Genomic DNA, 24731 nt, shown 5'->3' with positions numbered 1-24731 from the left:
TTTTTTTTTTTAGTTTTATTGATATAACTTACATATAACAGCATGTAAGTCCAGGATGTACAGCTATGAAAGGAATACCACAATAAGTCTAGTTAACATCCACCACCTCACATAGTTACGTATTTATTCCCTTGAGATAAAAACTTTTTTTGGAGCAAGAGAGAGAGAGGAGGGGCAGAGGAAGTAGGAAAAGGAATGTTAAGCAGGCTCCACACTCAAGGGCCTTAAGACTCTTAAGCCTTGGGGCGCCTGGGTGGCTCAGTGGGTTAAAGCCTCTGCCTTCAGCTTGGGTCATGATCCCAGGGTCCTGGGATCGAGCCCCACATCGGGCTCTCTGCTCAGCGGGGAGCCTGCTTCCTCCTCTCTCTCTGCCTGCCTCTCCACCTACTTGTGATCTCTTGTCTGTCAAATAAATAAATTTAAAAAAAAAAAAAAAAAAAAGACTCTTAAGCCTTAATAGCCTCACTCAGGGCTCTATCTCACCACCCTGAGGTCGTGACCTGAGAGGAAATCAAGAGTTGGGGGCTTAACTGAGCCACCCCATCGCCCCTGAGAACTTCTTACATGATGAGAAACGTTTAAGATCTACAGTATTGACTTTCCAATACGCAATACAGTATTGTTAACTGAAGTCACGGTGCTCTACATTAACAACCTCTTGCTTCTACAACCATCACTCCTACTAACGACTCCAAACTTCTTGACTCTCATTTTTGAGAAACCATAGGATTACACCGAACGCCCCTGGATAATCTAGGTTGATTTTCCCATCTCAAGACCCTTAATCACACACACACACAGAAAAGATCCTTAACCCCACTGCACCAAGTTCCTTTTGCCACGTGCAATGGCCTATTCACCGGTTCCAGGGATTAGGAAGGGTACATATGTGGGGCACCATTACCCTATCACAACTACTATGTGCCTGGGAGTTCGAAGCCGAAAAATGATAGCTTTCAACATATTCCGCAGAGATCACTTCTTTCTTCCTTTAACCACCCACCTCGTTCACCAGTAGTCAGAACGCGTTACCGGCTCTTGCATCGTAGAACCAACTAGTTCTTTGATCGGAGTTCTGCTGATAAAAAGAATCACGAAGTCACAGCTGCCCCCCTTTATTACTGCCGTTGTTTTGGTAACGACTTATAAGATAATTGAAGCCACTTTCCCAACTAGCCGCTGTACCAACTAGGTCCACCGCATTGCCCTTAGTAGCGGGGGTGGGGGTGGGGGGCAGTAGCGGTAAGACCTTAACGGTGCGCTGGGCAACTAACGGCCTCCAAGCCTCATTTCTTCACGTGCGCCTTCCCACTCGCAGTCGTGGGCCTGACTTCCCCCTCCCCGACACCCGCAGTGGGGCGCGGCACAGAGAGCCTCTCTAGGCCTCCGGCCGGCCCACCGCGCTCTATGACGCCCCCCTCCCCCCGCGCCGCGAGGGGCCACGAGGAGCCGCCGCGCCGCACGTTTGGCCCCCGCCCAGTTCCCGCGGTACTCGCGACGCTCCCTCTGCACCCCCCACCTTTCCCTTTCCGCTCTCTCCGCCTCCGGAAGCTCGAGCCGTGCCGCTGGGAGCCGCGTGTGGGGCGTGCGTGCGCGCGCTAGCGCGTGCGCGCGACTCTAGAACGCCGCTGGCGGCGCGCGAGAGGGCGGCGACGGCCACAGCACCCAGGTAAGCGGCGCGCGAGCAACCCCTTCTTCCCCGCCCGCCTCCCTCGCCTCCGTTTGGGGGTCCGTTTCCTGTCTCCGGAGCCCAGGCAGCGGCGAGTCCTCAGGGTCGCTGTGAGGAATCCAGCGCGGGAGGTTAGGAAAGACGGCCTGGCCGGGACCCCCACCCCTTTGCTCCGTGGGCGCTGCTGCCCAACCAGCCTCTCCAGTGGTGGGTGTAACCACAACAAAGGCTTCCGAGCCCGCGGCCGGAGGGTCCTTGGGGCCTCCCGCACCTCAGCCGGCCCCTGTGGGAACCGCCCGGCCTACCCCCAGGGTGCGTTCGGGGATGGCCCGGGGGCCGGGGTCGGCCCTGAGTCAGGAAGTGGGGGTAACTGGGAGCCGGGTTCGGGTCGGCGCCGCCCACCTCTGAAGACTTGACTCTGAACTCGGGAGCCTGAGGGCGGCCTCTCAGTTATCTTCTGCTGCCCTGGGGGGGCGGGGAAGGGGGTGGTCAAGAAGAGGTAGTGAACGGACCCTTGACTCAAGTCCTGGAAAACGGATTTTTACTTAGGGCCGGAATTTTCATACCCAGTCGGTTACCTTATTAGGAGCGTATTATACACCTAATTTCAGAAATAATGCGATGTCACAGTAACGAAATGACAGTTTGAAAAATGCCAGATTCTTATTTGGTATTTGTATCTTAAAAAGCATTAGTATTTCTGTTGCTGGCTCTGCGGGAGTTATACAAATGGTAAGTGTCCAAGTGACGCCCAGGCAGCTTTTGACAAATAGAGGTTTTCACTGAGCCCCAGAAGAGTTATTAAATGAATTATCATTTCATTTCTATCCTTTCCCAATATGTTGTAAAGAGAATCGTGACAGTCCTAAGTCCACATTTTCATTTTCCAGTGTTAATTGAATCTCACTAACTTTGAAATAAAAGTTATGGGAAGGATTGCCTAGTGGGTGGGATGGTTGGATAATTTTTTCCATAAATTCAGTTAAATCACCGCAGTGCTTAAATCCTTACAATAACCCTATCTGTTGGGTATTATGCCTGAAAAGTCTCCCAGGTGTTTCGCCACCTCTCATGAACACTAAGTAAGGTGGGTCCTTAACAACCGTTGAGGGTTACATCAACCATGTAAATACAGATCAGAGGATAGTTAGTTCTGGTGTGTGTGGTGGAGGTATGGGTGTTGGAGGGGAACAATTGTGGAAAACTGTCAAGGGAACTAGCTCAGGGAAAAGCAGTGAATTTTCTGCTTACGTAGCAGAAAATCTTAAGCCTCCTAGCTCCAAACTCCTTCATCAGATAAACATTCTTTGAATGTCTAATGTTAGAGTTCCCAGTTTAGTAAGGAGATAAGGAACGAAACTGTTAGCTATGAAAAACGGATTTCAAAGAACTATCTAATTATTTGGATTACAAATATTTGTTAGGATTTAGACCTAGTTGATAAAATGTTATGGTTGGGAAAATCATGTCCTCCTAATGCATGAATTCCCTCTGTAGCATCACAAGTGGACATTGAGCTTTTGCTCCAAAATCTATCTAGTGACTCATGGCTCATAATCCTAGAAAGTAGCCCATTCCATTTTGAGCAATTCTGATGTTGATTTAAGAAAAGGTTTCTTTAAAAAAAAACAAAAAACAAGTTTTGTTTTTTCTTTTTTTAATTTTATTAAGAACAGGTTTCTTATAGATTACATCTGTTGATGGAAGTTCTACATCTGTAACTACAAATAACAGCTCTAAAATCTTTTTTCATATCACAGTCCTTTATCTGAGCATACCCTTTCTCTTAACCGTTACTTTTACTAACTATGAATCCCTTGTTCTATAAAACATTGATCATGACTTAGATTCTAGACTCTTCACCATAGCACTGAGAGCTAACTGCTTTATTCAAGAAGTAGTTTGACCAAGCAGAATGTAATGCAGGTTACCCCAAGATTGCATATTGCTATCCTGGAATGACTTAAGAGCATTTTAATGTTTTGATTTCTCAGTCATTCTTTTGCCACTTGGTAAGCTCCAAGTCTTTTTTCAGTGAACGTTCTTTGAACTTGGGCCCCTCAGTGCACCTGCCCTACTCACCTTCCCTCATTCTGTGTCTGTGCTATTATTGTGTTATTATTTGGCAGTTTCAGAGTATACCTCCCCATTAGGTTTTTGGCTTATTCATTTTCCTTTGCTTGTTTCAATACAGCATAACCAGTAAGACGGCTGACTCTCTGGACTCAAATCCTGACTCTACTGCTTTCTAGCCACATGGTCTTTGAACATGTCAGTTAACCTCTGTGCTTCAGTTTCCTTGTCATTACCAGTATTAAATGGTCAGTGAAAATAATCAGTGGCAAATGATCAATGAAAGAGTGCTTAGAATAGTGCTTGGCACGTCATAAAATCTCTGTGAGTGATAGCTTTTTTTTCCACTTATCCATTTGAATCCTTAATTTCAACTATCTCAGTTTTTTTTTTAATTCACAAATTTGATAAAGCTTGAAATCATAAGAGACATACTTGACACTTATCAGTTTAAATTATTAAAGCCATTTGAATTGCTAGGTCTTAGTCTCTTCATACCTAAAGTAAGGTGGTAAATTTTTTTCCTTTCAGGACTGTTGGGAAACTCTAAGGGTATGGAAGGGTATTAGCTCTAACTTGAATTATTTTGCCATGCACCTTCATAGGGAACTTTACGTAGGTCTTACCCAAGATTATCAGGGATCGCAAAATTGACTTGATATGCCAAACACATAAAGAGGAGGCATGTTGGAAACATTTCAAATTTAGTGACTTCCACAATTGTCACTCCTTGTCAGAAATACCTTTGTAATTCACTACCGTCTTTGGACAGGTGGTTTGGTCACAAGCTCAGATTGGGATAGAGAGGGTCATAAGTTAAAGTTCTGAATTCTTGTTACCTAGGTTAACACTTTTTAATTTACTCAAGGCTACCACTGGTTTAGTTTGTGGTTCCCATGAGGTTTTTTTCAGTTTACTTTGTTAATGGAAAATTGCTACATAGCAAATAAATTCCAGCAAAATGTGTGGCAATCACATGTGTATCTAATTTTAACTGTACAGATCCTCTTTTTCTGCATAGAACTGTTCCTAAAACCGTATTGCTAAATAGATCCCGTTTTCCTTTAAAAGTCCCCTTGATGAGAAGATCTTGTTATCTTGCAGTTTATTATTAGATAAATCATAGATATCATAGCAATGTATTTTAAAGATTTAAAAAAAAAACCCATATCTTAGTTAAGGACCTTATTTTGAAGCAGAATAAACAGTGATTAATAACATGATCTTTAAACTTTGCCTGCCTGCCTGCCTGCCTGCCTGCGAATCCTGGCTTTGCCACTTACCAAGCTGTGTGACTCTGGGCAAGTTCTTGCTCTGCTTCATTTTTCTCATTGGTAAATGGGAATGATAAAAACCTCTTAACCTTAAATATGTTTTAGCTCTTAGTTGTACTAGAATAGTAATACTAATACCAATGAGAGTTATGTTAGTGATTTTGTGTATTTCCTGAAAAACAAGTTTTTCTGAGGCATGATAGAATGATTTGGTGATTTGTTTTTGAAAGAGTTGTTGTTGTTTTTTAAGATTTTGTTTATTTATTTGACAGAGATCACAAGTAGGCAGAGAGGCAGGCAGAGAGAGAGGAGGAAGCAGGCTCCCTGGTGAGCAGGGAGCCCAATGTGGGGCTCGATCCCAGGACCCTGGGATCATGACCCAAGCCGAAGGCAGAGGCTTTAACCCACTGAGCCACCCAGGCACCCTGAAAGAGTTGTTTTTTAAACTAAACTAGGGAAATTTATGCTCCAGGCAATTCCATAAAACCTTTTGTTTTTAAATTTTGAAGAAACTTAAACAATTTTTTTTTAAAGATTTTATTTATTTATTTGACAGAAATCACAAGTAGACGGAGAGGCAGGCAAAGAGAGAGAGAGGGAAGCAGGCTCCCTGCTGAGCAGAGAGCCCAATGCGGGACTTGATCCCAGGACCCTGAGATTATGACCTGAGCCGAAGGCAGCAGCTTAACTCACTGAGCCACTCAGGTGCCCCATAAAAACAAATTTTTTAAAAGATTTATTTATTTGACAGGGAGAGCACAAGCCAAGGGGAGCAGCAGGCAGAGGCAGAGGGAGAAGCAGGCTCCCTGCTGAGCAGAGAGCCCAATTCAGGACTCGATCCCAGAACCCTGGCATCATGACCTGAGCTGAAGGCAGCCACCTAACCAACTGAGCTACCCAGGCATCCCAAAAAACAATTCTTTTTTTTTTTTTTTTGAGAGAGCACGGGGAGGCAGGGGTGGAGGGAAGGGCAGAGTGAGCAGGACAGAGCTAATCTTAAGCAGGCTTCATGCTTTGTCTCATAACTCTGGGATCATGGATCTCACCACCCTGAGATCCTGACCTGAGCAGAAATTGAGAGTCAGACGCTTATCCAGACTGAGCCACCCAGGCAACACCCCCCCTCAAATTTTTTAAATCACAAAGGTATTTTTAACCATGTAATAAAGTGAAAGAGAAAAAAAAATTTACCTGTAACCCTTTTTTATTCCATCCCTTGGTATTTTGGATCAAAGAGTTAATTACCTTACAAAAGAGGGTAACTTTTGGGAATTTAATGGCAAAATAATGTAAGAGCTGGCCAGCCTGCAGTGGCTGTTTTGATTTATTGGTTTCCTTTTTGAACTCAGATGAGCAGAGTTGTATTGACAATGATCAGTCATACTCTTTTTTTATTTTTATTTTTATATTTTTAAAATTAAGTAGGCACTATGCCCAACTTGGGGCTCCAGCTCGCAACCCAGAGATGAAGAGTCATATGCTCAAATTGCGGAGCCAGCCAGGTGCCCGTCAGTCATACTCTTTGTGATGTGGTGAGCCATGATCCCAGGCCTATGCCAGGTTCTTTATTTTTACCTTCTATGGGCTTCTTCACCCTCATTCCTCCTCTTCCCTCACAGCCTCATACTCTTAGCTGTTTATTAGCTAAGAACTGGTCCTTCCAGGCCATGCTATGTAATTTTGTTCCCATGAGGAATTCAGTATCATGTGTGTTTTAAGTTTTATATAATTGTTCATTTAATTCTCTTTAGTAAATATTATTTTTGTAGATCTTAGCTCATCCTTTTTGACTGACATATAGTATGTCAGATACAATATTTTGCTTATTCATTTTCCTCTTATTAGACTTTGCGTTTTTCCTAACTCATTGCTGTTAGAAACAGTAGTGCTGTGATGAACATTTACATGTGCCCAGAAATACAGTTCGTAGGTGGCAAAACCAAGTTTGTGTCTGACTCTGTTCATTCTTTTTCATTGTGCAGACTCCCAGTCTACTTAATTTATTGCAGGGACACTATATAAAAACAGTAATGGAAATATTAAAAATGTAGTGAGATTGTTGGTTTTCTTCAAACAGGTCAACTTAATTTTGCTCTTTTCCCCCCTGGTTTTTATTTAAATGCGTAAATTGTATTATTAATCCGGTATGGATAAACAGTTTTGTATTGTGCATTTTTCATGCTGATATATCACCTAAATCAGGGGTCCACAAGCTTTTTCAGTAAAGGGTCAGTTGATAAATATTTTAGGCTTTGTGATAAATATATTGTAGTCTATGTCACAGCTACTAAACTCTACAGGTATAGTGTGATAGCTGTCAGAGACAATATCTAAACCTGTGGCTGTGTTCCAGTAAAACTTTATTTACAGAAACAGATGGCAGGTCAGATTTGGTTCATGCACAGTAGCCTGCTGACCCCTGATGTAAATAATTTTTTTAATGGATCATAGTATTTTTTCATTTAAGTTTTTTCAGTACAGGTAATACTATAATGCATACCATTCTTTCTTTTTAGTACTATATTCTTAGGATGAATTTCCGAAGTGAAGGTACTGATTTAAAAGGCTGATGGGTTTTTTATGGCTCTGAAAATTAATAGCCAAATGCCAAGGAGATAAGTTTCAGTTTTTATAAATTAAAAGAGTAGACTTTAATTTGACCTCTAAAACCTATTAAATATCTTTGAGGGTTTGTGGAGAAGGCATCCTTCTGTTGATAGAGTTTTGAAACTTACGAGGGCATTGATCTGTGCTATGGGAAATAATATTTCTTGTATTTATTGTTTAGGTATAAGTTATCTGATTTTTCTTTAAACTTTTAAGATCTACTTACATATCTTTTCTCAATTTAAGTATAATAATGTGTTAGAATTTTAAAACTCACTTGTACTAACCATAAGAGACTCTTAATCTCACGGAAACAAACTGAGGGTTGCTGGGGATTGGAGGGGATAGGGATAGGGTGGCTGGGTTATGGACATTGTGGGGAATATTAGAGTATTAGTGCTATGGTGAGTGCTGTGAAATGTGTAAGCCTGTACAGACCTGTACCTCTGGGGCAAATAATATATTATATGTTAATAAATAAAATAAAACTCACTAGTACTTTGATTAATCTTCACTTAGCTTGATTTTCCCTGAACATTCTATACCATTTGCAGACTGGCAAATTTAATTTATATGAACAGCACAATTACAATTTTAGTATATTTGATTTTCTCAAGTACCTTGGACATCTGGCCAGGGATACTTATATACCTAATAAAGGAAGTCTAACTAAGCACTTAGACATTTTTAATAAATCTGGTAAGTTATTAAATTAAATAAGCATCTAAAAGTTGATTTTGAATAGTTAAGTTTTTATGTTTATTATGTCAGAATCTCTTAAATTCTTCAAAACCTTTAAGGCAGAGTAAGTTACCCAATGATGTCTTATTAACCTATTGCATTAGTACTGATAGTTTGAGTTTGGTTGATTTTTAAATCATGTTTGTACTTGTTTTATAGGTTGCAGGATCACTTAAGCAATAAAAGGCTCCAGAGTATCATGGTTGATTGAGAATACAGATTACATGTTTTTTTAATTGTCGTAGAATTAATCATAATTTGAGTATACTGAGTGCACAATTGGATTGTTGGCTGTATATTATTATATTATATGTACCTTTCCTTTAATGTACCTCATATTATTTGCCCTTTTGAATATCATTACGATTTTGAATATCATATAATAGCTTTCCATGGAAGTACTTTTTCATTTTTAAGAGTATTTTGTGTGTTTTGTTTTCCAGTACTAAATTTTCCAACTTGGACAGTGGAAACCCCTCCTTTTTTTTTTTTTTTTTTTTAAGATTTTATTTATTTATTTGACAGAGAGATCACAAGTAGACAGAGAGGCAGGCAGGGAAGCAAGCTCCCCGCTGAGCAGGGAGCCCGATGCGGGCCTTGCTCCCAGGACCCTGAGATCATGACCTGAGCCGAAGGCAGTGGCTTAACCCACTGAGCCACCCAGGCGCCCTGGAAACCCCTTTAAACTAGAGCCTTTGTTGTATTATCACGGTATCAGGCATATTTGAATACTGTACCTTCTTATAACAGTAAGATCTTCTAGGCCCTTGTTTTTCTTTACCTCCAGAAATAGAATTAACTGCCTTCCAAGTCATTACAGTTTTTTGACTTATGGGTTTTTTTTTTGTTTGGGGTGTGTGTGTGTGTTTGTTTTTGTTTTTGTTTTTTAAGTGGAGAATAGTATTAGAGGTCAAATTCTAAATTCAGGATGGCTTAGCTGATTTGGGGGAGGTTTAACACCATCCCTTCTTATTCTAATTGTACTTACTGAAGGCAGATTTTCCTTAGGGTTCACCTAGGTGTATGGCTATTTACTGAGGTATATGTTTGTGATAAACTTGCCTTGAGTACTCTTGTGAACTGAACTTAAGTTTCACATCACTGGTACAATTTATTGTTACCCTTGTGCCTGATTATCACTTACTGAGTTACTTTTTTTTTTTTTTTTTTTTGGTGGCTCTATTTTTTTGTCATTTCTCTGTAATCAAACTTCTCAGTTTGGGATATGTAATTACTACAAAAAGTGAAAAGTACTGGGAAATTATTCTTTAGTTTGATGGTAACACTGGCCTCTTTTTCAGATATATTTTTACCACCATGGATCGGTTTATAGATGTATCAGAAGGTGAAGTGGACCATTCCTTCTTTGACAGTGACTTTGAAGAAGCAAAGAAATGTGAAAGTAACACAGTTTTTGGCAAGCAAAATGATGACCCTGAAGAGAGAATAGATAAAGATACGGAAAATTCGAAATTTGGAATACAAAAAAAGGAAAATGAAAAAAAGGAGGAAATTCCTCCAGAAGAACACTCTGTAGAAAATGATAATATGCAAACCAGAAATTCTTTATCATTGACCACTCCAAGATCAAAAAAATTGTGGGATGCTACAACAGGGCATAAAGTACACTTGCCCACTCCAAGGAGAATTCCTAAAATTATAAAAGAAGGTGAGGATGATTATTATACAGATGGAGAGGAAAGCAGTGATGATGGGAAAAGACATGTCAGGTCCAAGTCAGCTAAACCATCTAATAACTTTAAGAAAAACATAAGTAAAAAGTATTCCAAAAATAATTCCTCTTCCTCCTCTTCCTCTCTGTCTTCCTCATCTTCAAGTTCAGGCACAGATTGTTCAGATGCAGGGTCCGATAACTGTATTTCTGATTCATCGCCATCATTAAAGAAACGTCTATGCGGTGTAACCCACTTATCACCAAAACAGAAATATAAACCAGGAATGAAATCAGCAGGAATACAGCCTTCAAGTACTAAACCAAAAGTCAATGATTACCCTGAGGAATCGGAAGATACTGTGACAGATGTCACTCCACTGTCAACTCCAGACATCAGCCCTGTTCAGTCTTTTGAACTGGGAGCATCAAATGATCAAAAAGTAAAAGTTAAAAGGCAGGAAAACGTGAGTCAAGAAGTATATGGAAATGTTGAAGATTTAAAAAATAATTCAAAATCTTTGAAATCAACCAAAAAAGGGCAAGAAAAACATGGGCCTGATCTCACTTCAAAATCTTCAGTGTTAGATTCCAATTCAGACCACAGATACAAACAAAAAGCCTTACATGACACAATGGATCTCAATCATCTTTTGAAAGGTAATTTTCTTTTTAAAAGCTATAAATATTGGGCAAATAGTAAACTTCATGGTATATTGAGCTTAAATAGCAAATACTGTGAATTTGCACTGATTTTTCTAAAATAGATATATTTTATTGTTTGGGATAATTGATGTAATAACTTTACCAAATATCCTATTTTACCTTAAAAATACTTGGAATATCATTAGTTATAATATTGAAAAGCTAATGAATGAGGACTAGTAACTACTACCCTAATTTTGTTTAGTTTCTTACAAAGTCATAAAGTTTGGAGGGACCATATAGACAACAGAAATGAGAGAAGTGGAGACAGATGTTTTTCACATTTGAGAGATGTGGGCATGAGATAGATTTCACTTTCTTCTTTAAGAAAGGCAACAGTACTAAAATTAAAATAACCTGACCTGTTGTCTTCATATCAGAGAAAGTGGCAAGAAATGCTACCAAATGAAATTTTGGAATAAACTGTAGGGAACTATTCAGACTTTAAAGGTTAAAGAGGATTACTTGAAAACTAATTACCAAGTTGATGAAATAGCATAATTCAGGTGGCAGTTCCTTTAAGATACAAATTTTTGGAAGTATTATTGACACAGTAGTCTATTGGCTTCAGGTATATATCACAGTGATTCAGTACTTTTATAAATTATGAGATGATGCCCATGATAGGTCTAGTTACCATCTGTCACTGTGCAAAATTATTACAATATTGTTGACCATATTCCTTATACTGTATATTACATCCCTGTGACTTATTTTATAACTGGAAGTTTGTACCTCTTAATTCCCCTCACCTCTTTTGTCCCCCGCAGCCCCTAACCCTTCCTCTCCTCTGGTAAGCAACAGTTTGTTTCCTATATCTGAGTCTGTTTAGTATTGTTCTTTTGTTTGGGTTTTAGATTCCACATACAAGTGAAAGACAAACAGTGTATTTGTCTTCATCTTATTTCACTTAGCATCATACCCTCTAGGTCCGTGGCACCACAAATGGCAAGATATCTTATCGCTGAGTAATAATTGTATTATATGTATATATCTCATCTTTATCCATTCATTTGGCTATGGATACTTCGGTTGCTTCCATATCTTGACTATGGTTAATGATGCTGCAGTGAACATAGGGTGTGCATGTCTCTTCAAATTGGTGTTTTCATTTTCTTTTGATAAATACCCAAAAGTAGATTGCTGGATCATATGGCCTTTCTGGTTTTAATTTTTTGAGGAACTTCTATTGTGTTTTCTGTAGCTGCTGCGCCATGTACATTCCCAACAGTGTAAGAGGGTTCCCTTTTCTCTGCATCCTCAGCAACCCCTGTTGTTTTTGTATTGTTGATTTTAGCCATTCTGACAGGTGTGAGGTGGCACCTTATTGCGGTTTTGGTTTGCATTTCCCTGAGGATTAGTTATGATGAGCATCCTTTTCAGTACCTGTCTGCTGTCGTAGGTCATCCTGTCATCTTTGGAAAGATGGCTATTCAGGTCTCTGACCTTTTTTAAAAAATTAAAGTGTAATTAATACACACTGTTAAAGTTTCAGGTGTACAGTGTAATGATTGAACAATTCTGTATAGTTCTCGGTGCCCATCGTGACAAGTGTACTGTGAATTTCCTTTCCTTATTTCACCATCCACTCATCCACCTCATCTCTGATAACCACTAGTTTGTTCTCTGTATTTAAGAGTCTGTTTTTTTGTCTTTTTTTCTTTGTTTGTTTTGTTTCTGAAATTCCACATATGAGTGAAGTCATATGGTGCTTGTCTTTCTCTGACTGATTTCTCAATATTATACCCTCTGGGTCCACCCATGTTGCAAATGAAAAGATCTCATTCTTTTTTATTGCTGAGTAATAGTGCATTGTACATATATACCACATTTTCTTTATCCATTCATCTATGTATGAACACTTAGGTTGCTTCCTTATTTTGACTACTGTAAATAATAAATAATCAATAAACATAGGAGTCCATATATCTTTTCAAATTAGTGTTTTGTTTGTAGGTTCTATACCCAGCGTGAAGCCCAATGTGGGGCTCGAACTCATGACTCTTGATATCAAGACCTGAGCTGAGATCAGAAGTTGGATGCTTAACCAACTGAGTCACGCAGGTGCCCCATAAGTTAATGTTTTCTGATTTCTTTGGATTAAATACCCAGTAATGGAATTACTGGATCATATGCCATTTCTATTTTTAATTTTCTCAGGAACCTCCCTTACTGTTTTCTACTGTGACTACACCATTCTGCATCCCCACCAATAGCACACGAGGGATTCTTTCTCCTGTCCTCACCAACACTTGTTATTTCTTGTCTTTTTCATTTTAGCCATTCCGACAGGTATGAGGTAATATTTCATTGTGGTCTGCTCAGGTCCTCTGCTCATTTTTTAATCAGGTTATTTTTTTGATAGTTTTTGAAAGTGCAAGTTCTTTATATATTTTGGGTATACAAACCAAACCCCTTATCAGATGTATGATTCAAATATCTTCTCACATTCAGTAGATTGCCTTTTCATTTCATTGATGGTTTTCTTCACTGAACAAAAGCTTCTTAGTTTGGTGTAATCGTATTCATTTTAGCTTTTATTGCCCTTGCCTGAGGAGACTAGTCCAAAAAAGATACTGCAAATACTGATGTCAGAGAGCTTACTGCCTATGTTTTCTTCCAGGTGTTTATGGTTTCAGGAGTTACATTCAAATCTTTAATCCATGTTTAGTTTATTTTTGTATATGGTATAAGATGGTCCAGTTTCATTCTTTTGCATGTATCTGTCTGGTTTTTCTAACACCATTTATTGAAGAGACAGTCTTTTCCCCGTTGTATAATCTTGTCTTCTTTGTCATAGATTGACTGTATATGCGTGTGCTTATTTTGGGGCTCTCTGTTCTGTTCCATTGATCTATGTGTCTGTTTTTGTGGCACTCCATACCATTTTGATTACTAGAGCTTTGTAGTATAGTTTGTAGTATAGTTTGAAATCAAGAAGTGTAATACTGTGTTTTTTTAATTCTTTCTCAATATTGGTTTAGCTATTTGGGGTCTTCTGTGGTTCCATACAAATTTTAGGATGCTTTGTTCTAGCTCTGTGAAAAATGCCATTGGTATTTTGATGGGGATTGCACTGAATCTGTAGATTGTTTTTGGTAGTGTGACTTTTTAACAATATTAATCTTCTAATCCATGAGCATGGTATATTTTTATAAGATACAGACTTTTTTTAATTAGTAAAAATTTTTATTGCTGTACTTCCGTCAATTTATTATTTTTTGGACATATCAATTCATTATTATTATTATTCTTTAGTGTGAAAGAAATAGTTTTTTCCAGATGAGGTAAAAATAGCTTGAAACTTTATCTTTACTCTAGTAAATGTAACTGTAAAATAGTTACTTGAAGATAACATTTTTAAATTGTGAATTGTATTCTCTGTTTGAAATGCAGTTGAAAAAATAAATTTTTTTGGTACATAATTTACATATGGTGGTAATGTAAGAGTATAAACAAATCCCTTAGGTAATCAAATGATTCTCATAGTCAGATGGGTAAAGTGTTTTGGAGGAGTTTACACTTGTCCCCTTTTTTATAGGTTTTCTTTTCTCTTTGCTCTGATTGTGTACCTACTGATTGTTTAGTGTGTCTGAAAAATCAGGCTCTTGGAATTTGGCCATTATCATGTAGTTGTTAAGCCTCCACCCCCTCCACTCAATCTCTTAAAACTTTCAGGATTGAGTTTTTTTGTTCTTGCCCCTTTGCTTCTTCCACTAACAACCAGAGTGATCTTTTAAAAATAAAATCAGCCTTACTACTTTCTTTCTTAACTCTTCCATGGGCTCACTCTTATGTTAAGAATAAAATCCAAATTCCTTATTGTAGCCTAACAGAGTCAATGCCCAGTGATTCTCATCCCAGGCAATATATTAGTGTCACCTGGGAGACTAATATTAAAACAAACACAAAACAAATACTGATGCCTAGGCGCCACAGAAATTTTGATGCAGTTAGTCTAATAGGCTATTCCAGTCGATGAAAACCATTACTGTACATTGGATATTTTTTGCATCTCCTTTTAAAAAAAAAATCTTTTATTACCTTGCTCCAGTCACAGTGCTTCCTTACTGTTCCCAGATACTTTGTTTTTATGGGCTATTCCCACTTGCTGTTGCCTTTTTTCTTTGCATAGACACCTTTGGTTTCGAGTTTTATGGTATATATATCATCTCCTCAGAGATACTTTTTTCCTCAACGTTCTATTTTTAGTAGCTTCACATTCCTGCCCCTGGCTGTCTGTCACAAAAGCCTGGTTTCCTTCCATCAAGATACTTATCAGACCCTGGAATTAGTGTGATTTGCTTATTTCTCCCACTAGGGTATAAGCCACATGAGGGTAGGATCTTAGTCATTGCTAGAATCTTTAAATCTATTGACACAAAATAGGCAGTATTTCTCAGTGAAAGAACAAAGGGAAACTTCTGTTGTTGCATAGCTGCAGTGGTCAGGAAGCATATTTCATATATTTCACTGACATTTGATTTATTTTTAACAATTACCTCTTAGATTGGCATCTGAAAGACACAGGATACATCTGTGCCATAGTCAAAATTACAATTGCTAATATATTTTATTAATATTCTTTTTTAGGGAAAATCTTTGTGGAGCCATCCACTGTAAAAATTTTCACTTTTTAAAAAAAATTTATGGCCACTTTCTAGTGTATAAGATCAGTTGTATGATTCATGAGGTTGATGATTGATCAAGTTGAGGTCTTCCCTGTCTTCAACCCTTCCAGATTGCCAGTGCAAACCCCAGTGCTCTACCCCAACAGTTTTCAAACTTTTTGGCCTTTGGACCAAAAACATTCACACTCTTAAAAATTATTGAGGACCCCAAAGAGCCTTTTTTTGTGTGGATTATATCTATTAATATTTATCACATTAGAAATTTAAACAGTATTAATTCATCTAAGAATAATGGTAATAAACCAGTAATGGTAATAAGGATGTTTTATGAAACATAACTGTCTTTCAAAAACTGAGTGATTTTTGCCAATCTCTGATGCGTGGCAATAGAAGATAGCTGGATTCTTGTACTGGCTTCTGTATACATCTGTTGTGATATTTTGGTTAAAGTACATGAAGAAAAACTGGCCTCACAGATCTTTAGAAAATGGAGGAGTATTTTAATGCCCTTTCAGTTAATTTTAGATATTCTTTGATACCAAGATTCCACAGGTATTAATTTCTTAAATGTTAGTTACAATGTGACATTTGAGACTAAATCATAGTGTATTATTGTATAACTTATTGATCTTACATTTTGAATGTGTCTTTTACCCCTTCATAGTTTTATAACAGAATATATAGGTTATTTGGAAAATACTGGTTTGTTGAGCTTACAAATGACGTATTTCATAATACACTATATAGAAATTATAGTTGTTAATATCACTACCAATCTCATAAGGAGGCTTTTGGGAAGCTTTCAAACTCAAGTTTGCCAAAAATCCTGATTTTTACTAAAACACTCAGATTTTATTTTCACCAAAAAATACTGTCAGTTGTTTTCCTTGAAGTTGACATAATTTTCATTTATATTTATTTTTAAAGTTTTTTTTTGTTTTTTTTTGTTTTTTGTTTTTTTTAAGTAATCTCTACACCCAATGTGGGACTTGGATTCAACCCTGATATTGGTCACATGCTCTACCAATTGAGCCAACCAGACACTGCAACAGAATTTGTTTTTAAAAATAATTTCTGTAGGATAAAATTTGGAAGGTGTTTGAAATTAAATCATTAAAATGTATCTGATCAGGGGCACCTGGATGGCTCAGTCATTAAGCATCTGCCTTAGGCTCAGGTCATGATCCCAGCATCCTGGGATTGAGCCCTGCATCGGGCTCCCTGCTTGGTGGGAAGCCTACTTCTCCCTCTTCCACTCCCCCTGCTTGTGTTCCCTCTCTCGCTGTGTCTCTCTCTGTCAAATAAATAAATAAAATCTTTAAAAAAAAAATTTTATCTGATGAGATAATGTAGACTGGTCACTGATGCTTTGTATTAATAATGTGCATCTTAATATATTTGCTTTTTTTCTTCTATGCTATTTCTAGTGCTGAGTTCTTCATTTCAAATGTGATTTACAGGTCTTTAAAAGTAGCAGCCTAACATTTGGCATATAAAGTATCTCATAAAACTGTCTTTGGGGCACTCCTGTTATCAGGTCACCATCTCAAGGTTATGAGATTGAGCCCTCAGTATGGAGTCTGCTTGTCCCTTTCTCTACTCCTACCCCCAACCCACGTGTGCTCTCCCTTTCTCTCAAATAAATAAATTAAATTTGTAAAAAAAATTTTTTCTTGAAAATTAAGTTGAGGGGCGTCTGGGTGGCCCAGTTATTAAGTGTCTGCTTTCGTCTCAGGTCATGATCCCAAGGTCCTGGGATCAAGCTCCGTATCAGGCTCCCTGCTCAGTGGGGAGCCTACTTCTCCCACTCCCCCTACTTATGTTCCCTCTCTCACTGTCTCTCTCTCTCTCTGTCAAATAAATAAATAAAATCTTAAAAAATAAAATAAAATTAGGTTAAAAACAGTATAAATGGATGTTGAAAACAGTGTAATAGAAAATGTTAAAATGACTTGCAGGTTTTATTGTGTTTTTTTTAATACTGTTTGACTAAATTATAATTTGCATTTTAAGGGCTCACTGTTCCATTTCTTAAGTACTTTTTGATTCCACAAATTACTAGTGTTTTTTAAACATTTTATTTATTTATTTGCTAGAGAGAGAGAAAGCATAAGAGGGGTGGGGGGGAGTGTCAGAGGGAGAAGAAGAAGGCTCCCCACTGAGCAGGGAACCCAACTCAGGGCTTGATCCAGAACCCTGGGATCATGACCTGATCCGAAGGCAGAAGGAGCTGCTTAACTGACTAAGCCACTCAGATGCCTCTTAATTCCACAAATTACAAGGACCACTCTATCCTAGGACTGAGAGGGTGAGAGAGAGGGGACACATCCAATAACAAGGTTCTTGTAGAAAGAAAGCACTTCACACTTTTGGAATTGTCAGATTTTTAAAAGCCACCTAATGGAAAATAATTTGTGATACCTGAGCTTTTTGTTCAGGACTGTCACTGATCATCTCTTTGTATTAGGATGATTTTGGATCCAGGAAACAGAAATTCCTAATGAAACAATGTTTTTTACCTAACAAGAATTCCAGAGATAGACCAGGTTTGAGAGTTGGCCAATTCAGTGGCTCAAAAATGTCCTTAGAGACCTAGGTTCTACCACTGTGTTCCCCCAGCTGTGGTATTTGCTTCATTCTTAGGCTAGTAGGAGATGTCTGCGGCAATTTATAGTATTTACATTTAGACATGAGAATGTCCAGAGAAAGGGAAATTGTCTCTTCCTCTGGCTCTCTCAGAATGCTTTGATCTGACTCACTTAAGTCTCATTGCCCAGAATTGGTTATGCTCCTATTTGTAAGACAGTCATTAGCAAGAGAATAGGGTTATTATGGGCCTGATTCCCCCTGAAGTTAGGAGTAGGAATCCTAAGGATTCCTGAGGAGGAGGGAAGTCAGCCTCCTCTTAGGGACAGGGCTTCATGGGGTAGGTAGGTGTCTTTAAAAGTGAGGCGGGGAGATTTGTTAAGACTTGAGGAAAGTAGAAATGTATGCTAAAAGGGAAAAGCAGACTCTTGTGTTTATCCACAAGGCCAGAGTTTCTCAAGCTTTAATATGCATTGCATACAGGGGCACTGGGTAGCTCAGTGGTTTAAGCATCAGACTCAATTTTGGCTCAGGTCAGGATCTAAGGGTTGAGAGATTGAGCACCTCATCTGGCTCTGCACTGAGCAAGGAGCCTGCTTAAGATTCTCTATGTCCCTTGCCCTCTCTTCCGGGGATACAGGTCATTTGGAGAGCCTTTTAAAGCAGATTCTGGTTCATTAAATCTAGAGTAGAAAACCCAAAGAGCCACATTTCTAGTCAATGCAGAAGTGATACCAACCCCGATTCAAGGACCTTAATGTTGAGTTTCAAGACATTAAAAATCTATTTGGTTTCGTTGTAATAAAATGATGTATCCCTCACTATTCCAATCTAATTCATTTTTGAAACTTAATTGGATATGGAAAGCCTAAGTATTATTCCCACCCAAAATCCCTAAACAGTTTCTCCAAATATAAATGAAGTACTGAAACACTGTTTAGCACAGGAACTAAGCTAAATGTAGAAGGAAAATTTATTCATAATACTACAAGATAAGGATCACCGATCTGAATGACCTGATTTTTAAGTACTGCTCAGAGCTTTTAAAGGCACAGGAACAAAGGTGGCATTTTGCCACTTGGTCCATCTGTTACTGGAGTCCTTAATACAACAATCCACAATGGTTTTTTATAATAGTAAAAGATTGTATACACTAATTATAGCTATCAGTTTTTTGCATAAAGCATTTCTTTGTATTACTTCAGTTTTTCAGAGTTGTGATTCATACTCAATTGACCCACTGTTTTTCAGATCCAAGAATAATTTCCTAAGTTTTCTTTGTTTTTCTTATAAAACTGAATTGTTGGACCTGGTGAGGGGGAGATATGTGCATGGCCAAGCTATTCCTTTTCTGCACTTATTTCTCAATATGTTTTATCACTTTCAACATCTGTTCTATGGGCTGTTCTGGCTGAGCAGAACATCTGTTCTATGGGCTGTTCTGGCTGGTTGTGTTTCTTCACAACGTTTTCCACCTAACCTGAAGAAAACAAGAGTAATAATGCACAGCACATCCCACAAATTATGAGCAGGAGATGGGATCCTATCAGAGAACAGCTGAGGTGGGAACACAGTATAATCTGCACCCTCTCAATTTAAACATTGTCACTAGCTTCAATGCAAAGATGCAATGAAATAGTTTTATTGTTTTGAGAAAAAAAAAATTTAGTTATTAAAATATTGGGCCAAAGTTCAGATGGTGAGGGATGCCTATAGAGCCAACAGTGTTAATGTTATTTATTGGTTTAAAATAACATGTTAACAGGTTTATAAATTTGAACTATAAAATATTAAGCCTCTGAAACAATGGTTAATCAAGGAATGTAAAATCAAGTATCCAAATTACAGGCCAGAGAATAGGAAACAGTTTTGAACTTGGTTACTTACACAGTGAGGGGAAGAAAATTCTAGAAGTGGAATCAGAAGACTTTTGGCTTCTGAGTGTTATCCATGTGACCTTAGACAAGCAGTAACTATTCTGTGCCCCAGTTTCTTCATTTGTAGAATGAGGCAGTTGATAGGTTGCTAAGGTATATTCTAAATTCAGGGTTCTGGGGTTCTGTAAGAACTGTTAGAAGGGAAGATTAGTGTAGCCTAGTAGTATTAGATATTTGACTTTATCTGATAGCTGACTTCAAAGTAGATCTTGAAAATTTAGTAGAATTTCTAAATATTTCAGCTTCTTTTATCTCAATAACATGACTGATTTGGGGGACTTCCTGTCCCCACCCCAAGCTTCTCTTTGCTCTATTTATGTTGAAAAGGTGTGGTTGGAATTGGTTCTTTGGCCTTGAGCTGTAAAGCATTGACTAGGCAGGCAGAGAGAATGTTTAAAAATGAAATGGTGGAGTAAACAAGTTTATCTATTGGGTGATGACATGAGTGTGATATTTGCAGAACAATAAATTGACATGACTAGATCTGAAGGTGTGTTTCGGTCTTTGTATAGGTAAAATCAGGTCAATTTAGGAAGAAACGATGGCAAAATAGACACATTTTAGAAATGCTCCTCCTCAAATTTTACCACCTAGGTTCTGTATGAAATAATTAGATACCTCATTAGAGATGTATTCTGAAAAGGAAAAGTAATATAAGAGGCAGAAATATGATTAAGGAAACCCTGATGGGTAAAGAAAGTGGTTAAGCTTACTGCTAACCTGACACCAACGCAGGATGGAGGAAGTGAAGTGCCTTACTTGAGGAAAAGGTCTGGACCTGGTTTTACTCCGTAAAGAAGAGGCTGCCTGTCCTGAGATGGGCTCCTGCCTCATCCTCCCTGGTGGCACATCTTAGCCCTTTATTGACAGGCTGCAGCAAACAGGATTCAGAGAGGGGAGTAGGAAATGTCAGATATTCTCAACTCACCACCAAGTGTTTATCAACTTTTGAGAAAAGCTAGAATCCGCAGAGAGGCACCAGACTCACAGATGAAGAACATAAGCTTGAAACAGAGCTCAGTGATTTTAGAGAGAGGCTGCAAGGACAACACTCTTTTCACTAATAAAACTAAGGCATGATTTGCCTTGTTCTCCTGTCACATTTGCATAGTGGTTTTGCAGGGGCTACACTACAATGACAGCACTCTGCAATGAACAAAGAAGCAGATATGAGCATCCAGTTGGCTTGTTTTAAGCCAGGCATTAATATTGGCAAGACTATTAAACTCTGCCCCTCTCCTCGCTAATTTTTTTCGTTTTTTATAAAAGAATGATCTTAACCTGTCATTGGTTTATTTTCAGATGAATTAATGTCTTCACTTGATATTAGCCAAAAGGCCGAGAAGCGATTGAATTAATGTCTTTAAAGTATTTTTTTAGTTCTAAAATGGTAAATATTGATAAATATAACTCACATGAACATTTTTTGGAGGGTTCTGAGACCAAGAAATTTAAGAACTTCTAGGAGGATAGAATTCGAATTTATCATTTCTGGTGTATTAGAGAAAGAATTAGCATAGTTAATCTTCCTAAAAGGGGAAAAAACAACAAGCATTTTAAAAAAGGAAGATTGGAGAAAGAGTTCAAACAGTATAAGTAGACGGTTTTAACTTACCAGAAGATACCATCAGGGCATCTTTAAGAATTTAAATCAAATCCAAACTAAAAAGACATTTTAAGTAGTATAGGAGGAATGAAAATAAAGAGGAGAAAATGGAACTATCAATCCTAATAGTTTACAAAATAGAATTCAAGATGGGAAAAGCACAAAAGGGACAAAAAGAAGTGTTTTACATTTATAAGCTTACCAAATCTACAAAAATAATTGAACAGCCATTGATTTGAAATTTGTGATAAAAAGTAGATAAGAACTAGATCATGAAATGAGCAAAACCATAATCACTGTGGAAGACTGATTGATAACTAAATTATACCAAAATTAATGGCCTATGTATGGGCTCTATTTTGTCTTTTACACAGTATTTTTTTTTTAAGTGATGAAATGCCAGTTACTATTGCTAAAAATCAAATCACCCCAACACTTGGGGTGTGGAGAGACTCAGAAGGTGGGTGACTTGACAGTGGGGACTGGAGCCCTCTGAGTGCTGGTTTTTTGACATGTCAGGTGTTTAGGGTCAACCAGGGCAGCTGAAAGAGGGCCCACATGCAGCTTTACATGTGTCCTGGCTTCTTCACATATGGCAGCCTCAGTACAGCTGGATTTCTTAACATGGTGCTCAGGGCTCCAAGTACAGTGTTTAGAGAGACAAGGCAAAAACCTCATCACCTTTTATGACCTAGCCTCAGAATGTGACCATGCCAGTCGCATAGCATCATTCCTTCCATATTCTATTAAACAGTTATAAGCCTTCCCAAATTTAAGAGGGAGGGACACATACCCTCCATCCTAATGGGAGGACTGTCAAGTTTATGGACAGGTTTCAAAACCTCTTCAGCCTATGGCCACACGCTGATTTGTATTCCTTCAGACACGAGAACACATTCCCCCTTTCTGAAGAACCCACTCCCCGCCTCGTCTCACCTCGACATCCAGGGTCTAAATCTGGTCCAAGTACAGCTAAACCTCCTCACTCATGGTTCCTCAGTCATAGCTCTTTGAGTATTTGGACAGTCTTCTGCCAGGAGAGATTAGGAAGGAGTAGTAGATAAATTTTCGAGCCACCTAAGTCCTGGTTCTTTTTATATTCTCTCTATAGTTTGACTGAAAATAGATCATTTCCTTTTTTTTTTTTTTTTTTTAACCTATCCCTCTCCTCTTTCATTAGTATGGATAAAGTAAACCATTGGTCCTTTCAGCATCCTTCATGGGATTCTGCTTAGCCAAATCCACCAGTGGCAGGTATTTTCCCCATTTTCCTTGTCGCCACAGCCAACAGTTTTGCTAAAATTCTGCTACTTCATCCTCTACATCGACCATCTCCTCCAGACCCTTCCAGCTCTACTGTCACCTGGTCTCAAAACTAATACCTTGTACTTTAGGGGTTTTTTACAGTAGTACCCTGATTCCTGGTACCGGATTTTGTATTAGTTACTGTTGCTCTGATAACAAAACCCAAAGCTTAGATGCATAAAGCAGCAGCCTAGGATGACTCAGAAGACTAGGATCATAATGCGTGTGCATAGCCCCTTTATGTGGTTTTGATTTCCTCACAAGGTGGCAGCCTCAGTCTAGTCAGACACAGAGGGTGGCTCAGGGCCCCAAGCACAAGTATTCCAGCAAACAAGGTGGGAGGGTGGTGGGGTACTGCATCTCCTCCTTCCCTAGCCTTGAAAGTCACAATTTGGGCTGTATCATTTTGGTCCACACAGTCACAGGCCTGCCCAGATTCAAAGGAAGGGGATAGGAAGAATGTCACAGAATTCCTCATCTGACAAGTTGTTCATAAAGAAGACAAAGAAATCTAGTAAATTTGATCATCATTCCTTGAATTGTGACCCCCCAACTACAAGTATTGGACTTTTTCTTTAAACCTTTAAAAAATAAACCATCGGTGGTGGTTTTGTTTTGTTTTGTTTTGTTTTTTTAATAGGGATCATGAACATGTCTACGATGGATTTTTTTTTTTAAGAACATATTAGTAAGGACATAATATAGCATGGAATAAAATTTCTGGTGATAGCATAACATAAATTTTTTTAAATGCTGTGTCTCAGCGTAGATGAAAGTAAAGCTGATACCACTAGTGAGTGATTTGTGTTAGATGACCGACTCAGTAAGTAGATCTAGTGATGATGGGCATGATATCGAAACACTATAGAGAGCTGGAACAAAATTGTTTTGTTAAAATTAGGAAAACAATATTTCTTAAATACGTGAGTTTAAATATATATGTACATATTTATATAAATGTTTGTATTCCTGAAAGTTTATTTAAGTTAAAAAACTTTTTTAGATCTTAATTGAAAAAATAATGAGCCAAGTATTTGAGGTTGCCTCATACTAAAGCATGTAACCACTTTAGAAAAATGTAATCGTGATATCTGGTATCAGTATATAAGTAGTACTCCATGTATACTTTTTCTGTCATGGAAAGTGAGTACTATTTTTTTTAATGAATTAGATTGAACTTCCTTTATTAATTTTTTTTTTTTTGCTATTGCCTTATTTTGCTTCTAAAAACTTTTTTTAAATGCCATTAGGAAAATAGCTTTTAATTCCCTTTAAAATTTAATTTTAAAGGCTTTCATATGTGGCTAAATTAATTCAGGAACCTTATTAAATTCTACAAAATGTGCATTTCTTGGAAGCAAGATGATTGAATTATGTACATCGCACCTGCATCTTTCTAAATATGTTCTTCAGGTTTTGCGATTAACTTGGTATGATTTTCAACAAATTACCAACCAGTAATTCTCTCATTTTTCCTTTCAAAAAGCCATTTCTTAAAATCTTTTTCTTTTAAGTTTTTTAAGTTTCTGTAATCTTTGATAGTCTTTGGCTTAAACATAGGGAGGTAGACTTCCAGTTCTTTTGACTTTGTTCAAAAGATTTGACTTTTCTGCACAGTCCCTTTTTAAAATTGGGGTTCAATTTTTAAGGGGAAGCATTCTTCCCCTTCAAGCCCTCTGCTTTTAACAGTGTAAAATGCTAAGCAAGTAAAAGAATTAAAGGTACTGAATTGCAAACTAATAATAGTTACTTCTTAAAAAAAAAATACTGTTAACAAATGTTCCAGTCAGTTAATTTGATAGGCTATACTCCTTTTTAGTACAGAGTTAAGCTGAAACATTCAGCAAGTTTGATATTTTTAGAAACTTTGAACAAACATTTGGTAATTGTGATTTACTGAAAATTGTTACAGAAATTTAAAAATT

General features: G+C 38.0%; 2 protein-coding genes across 2 annotated transcripts in view; one reads left to right on the top strand and one right to left on the bottom strand.

Annotated features, from left to right (window-relative positions):
- Positions 1 to 1539, bottom strand: part of SNX25 (sorting nexin 25) — a 128807-nt gene extending 127268 nt beyond the window's left edge. Inside the window, exon 1 of the mRNA XM_059384313.1 lies at positions 1520 to 1539. The gene's annotated coding sequence lies outside the window, so the exon portion shown is untranslated. The remainder of the gene's footprint in view (positions 1 to 1519) is intronic.
- A 36-nt stretch (positions 1540 to 1575) lies between these two features.
- The window catches only part of CFAP97 (cilia and flagella associated protein 97), a 37944-nt gene continuing 14788 nt past the window's right edge, over positions 1576 to 24731 (top strand). Inside the window, exons 1-2 of the mRNA XM_059384315.1 lie at positions 1576 to 1669; positions 9666 to 10696. Of these exons, the coding sequence (XP_059240298.1) occupies positions 9682 to 10696 (1015 nt within the window). The 5' untranslated portion in view covers positions 1576 to 1669; positions 9666 to 9681. The remainder of the gene's footprint in view (positions 1670 to 9665; positions 10697 to 24731) is intronic.

The sequence above is a fragment of the Mustela nigripes genome, chromosome 18, assembly GCF_022355385.1.
Source record: "Mustela nigripes isolate SB6536 chromosome 18, MUSNIG.SB6536, whole genome shotgun sequence".
Classification (NCBI taxonomy): Eukaryota; Metazoa; Chordata; class Mammalia; order Carnivora; family Mustelidae; genus Mustela; species Mustela nigripes.
The sequence above is the reverse complement of the archived record's forward strand: the minus strand, read 5'-3'. Positions and strand labels throughout refer to the sequence as shown.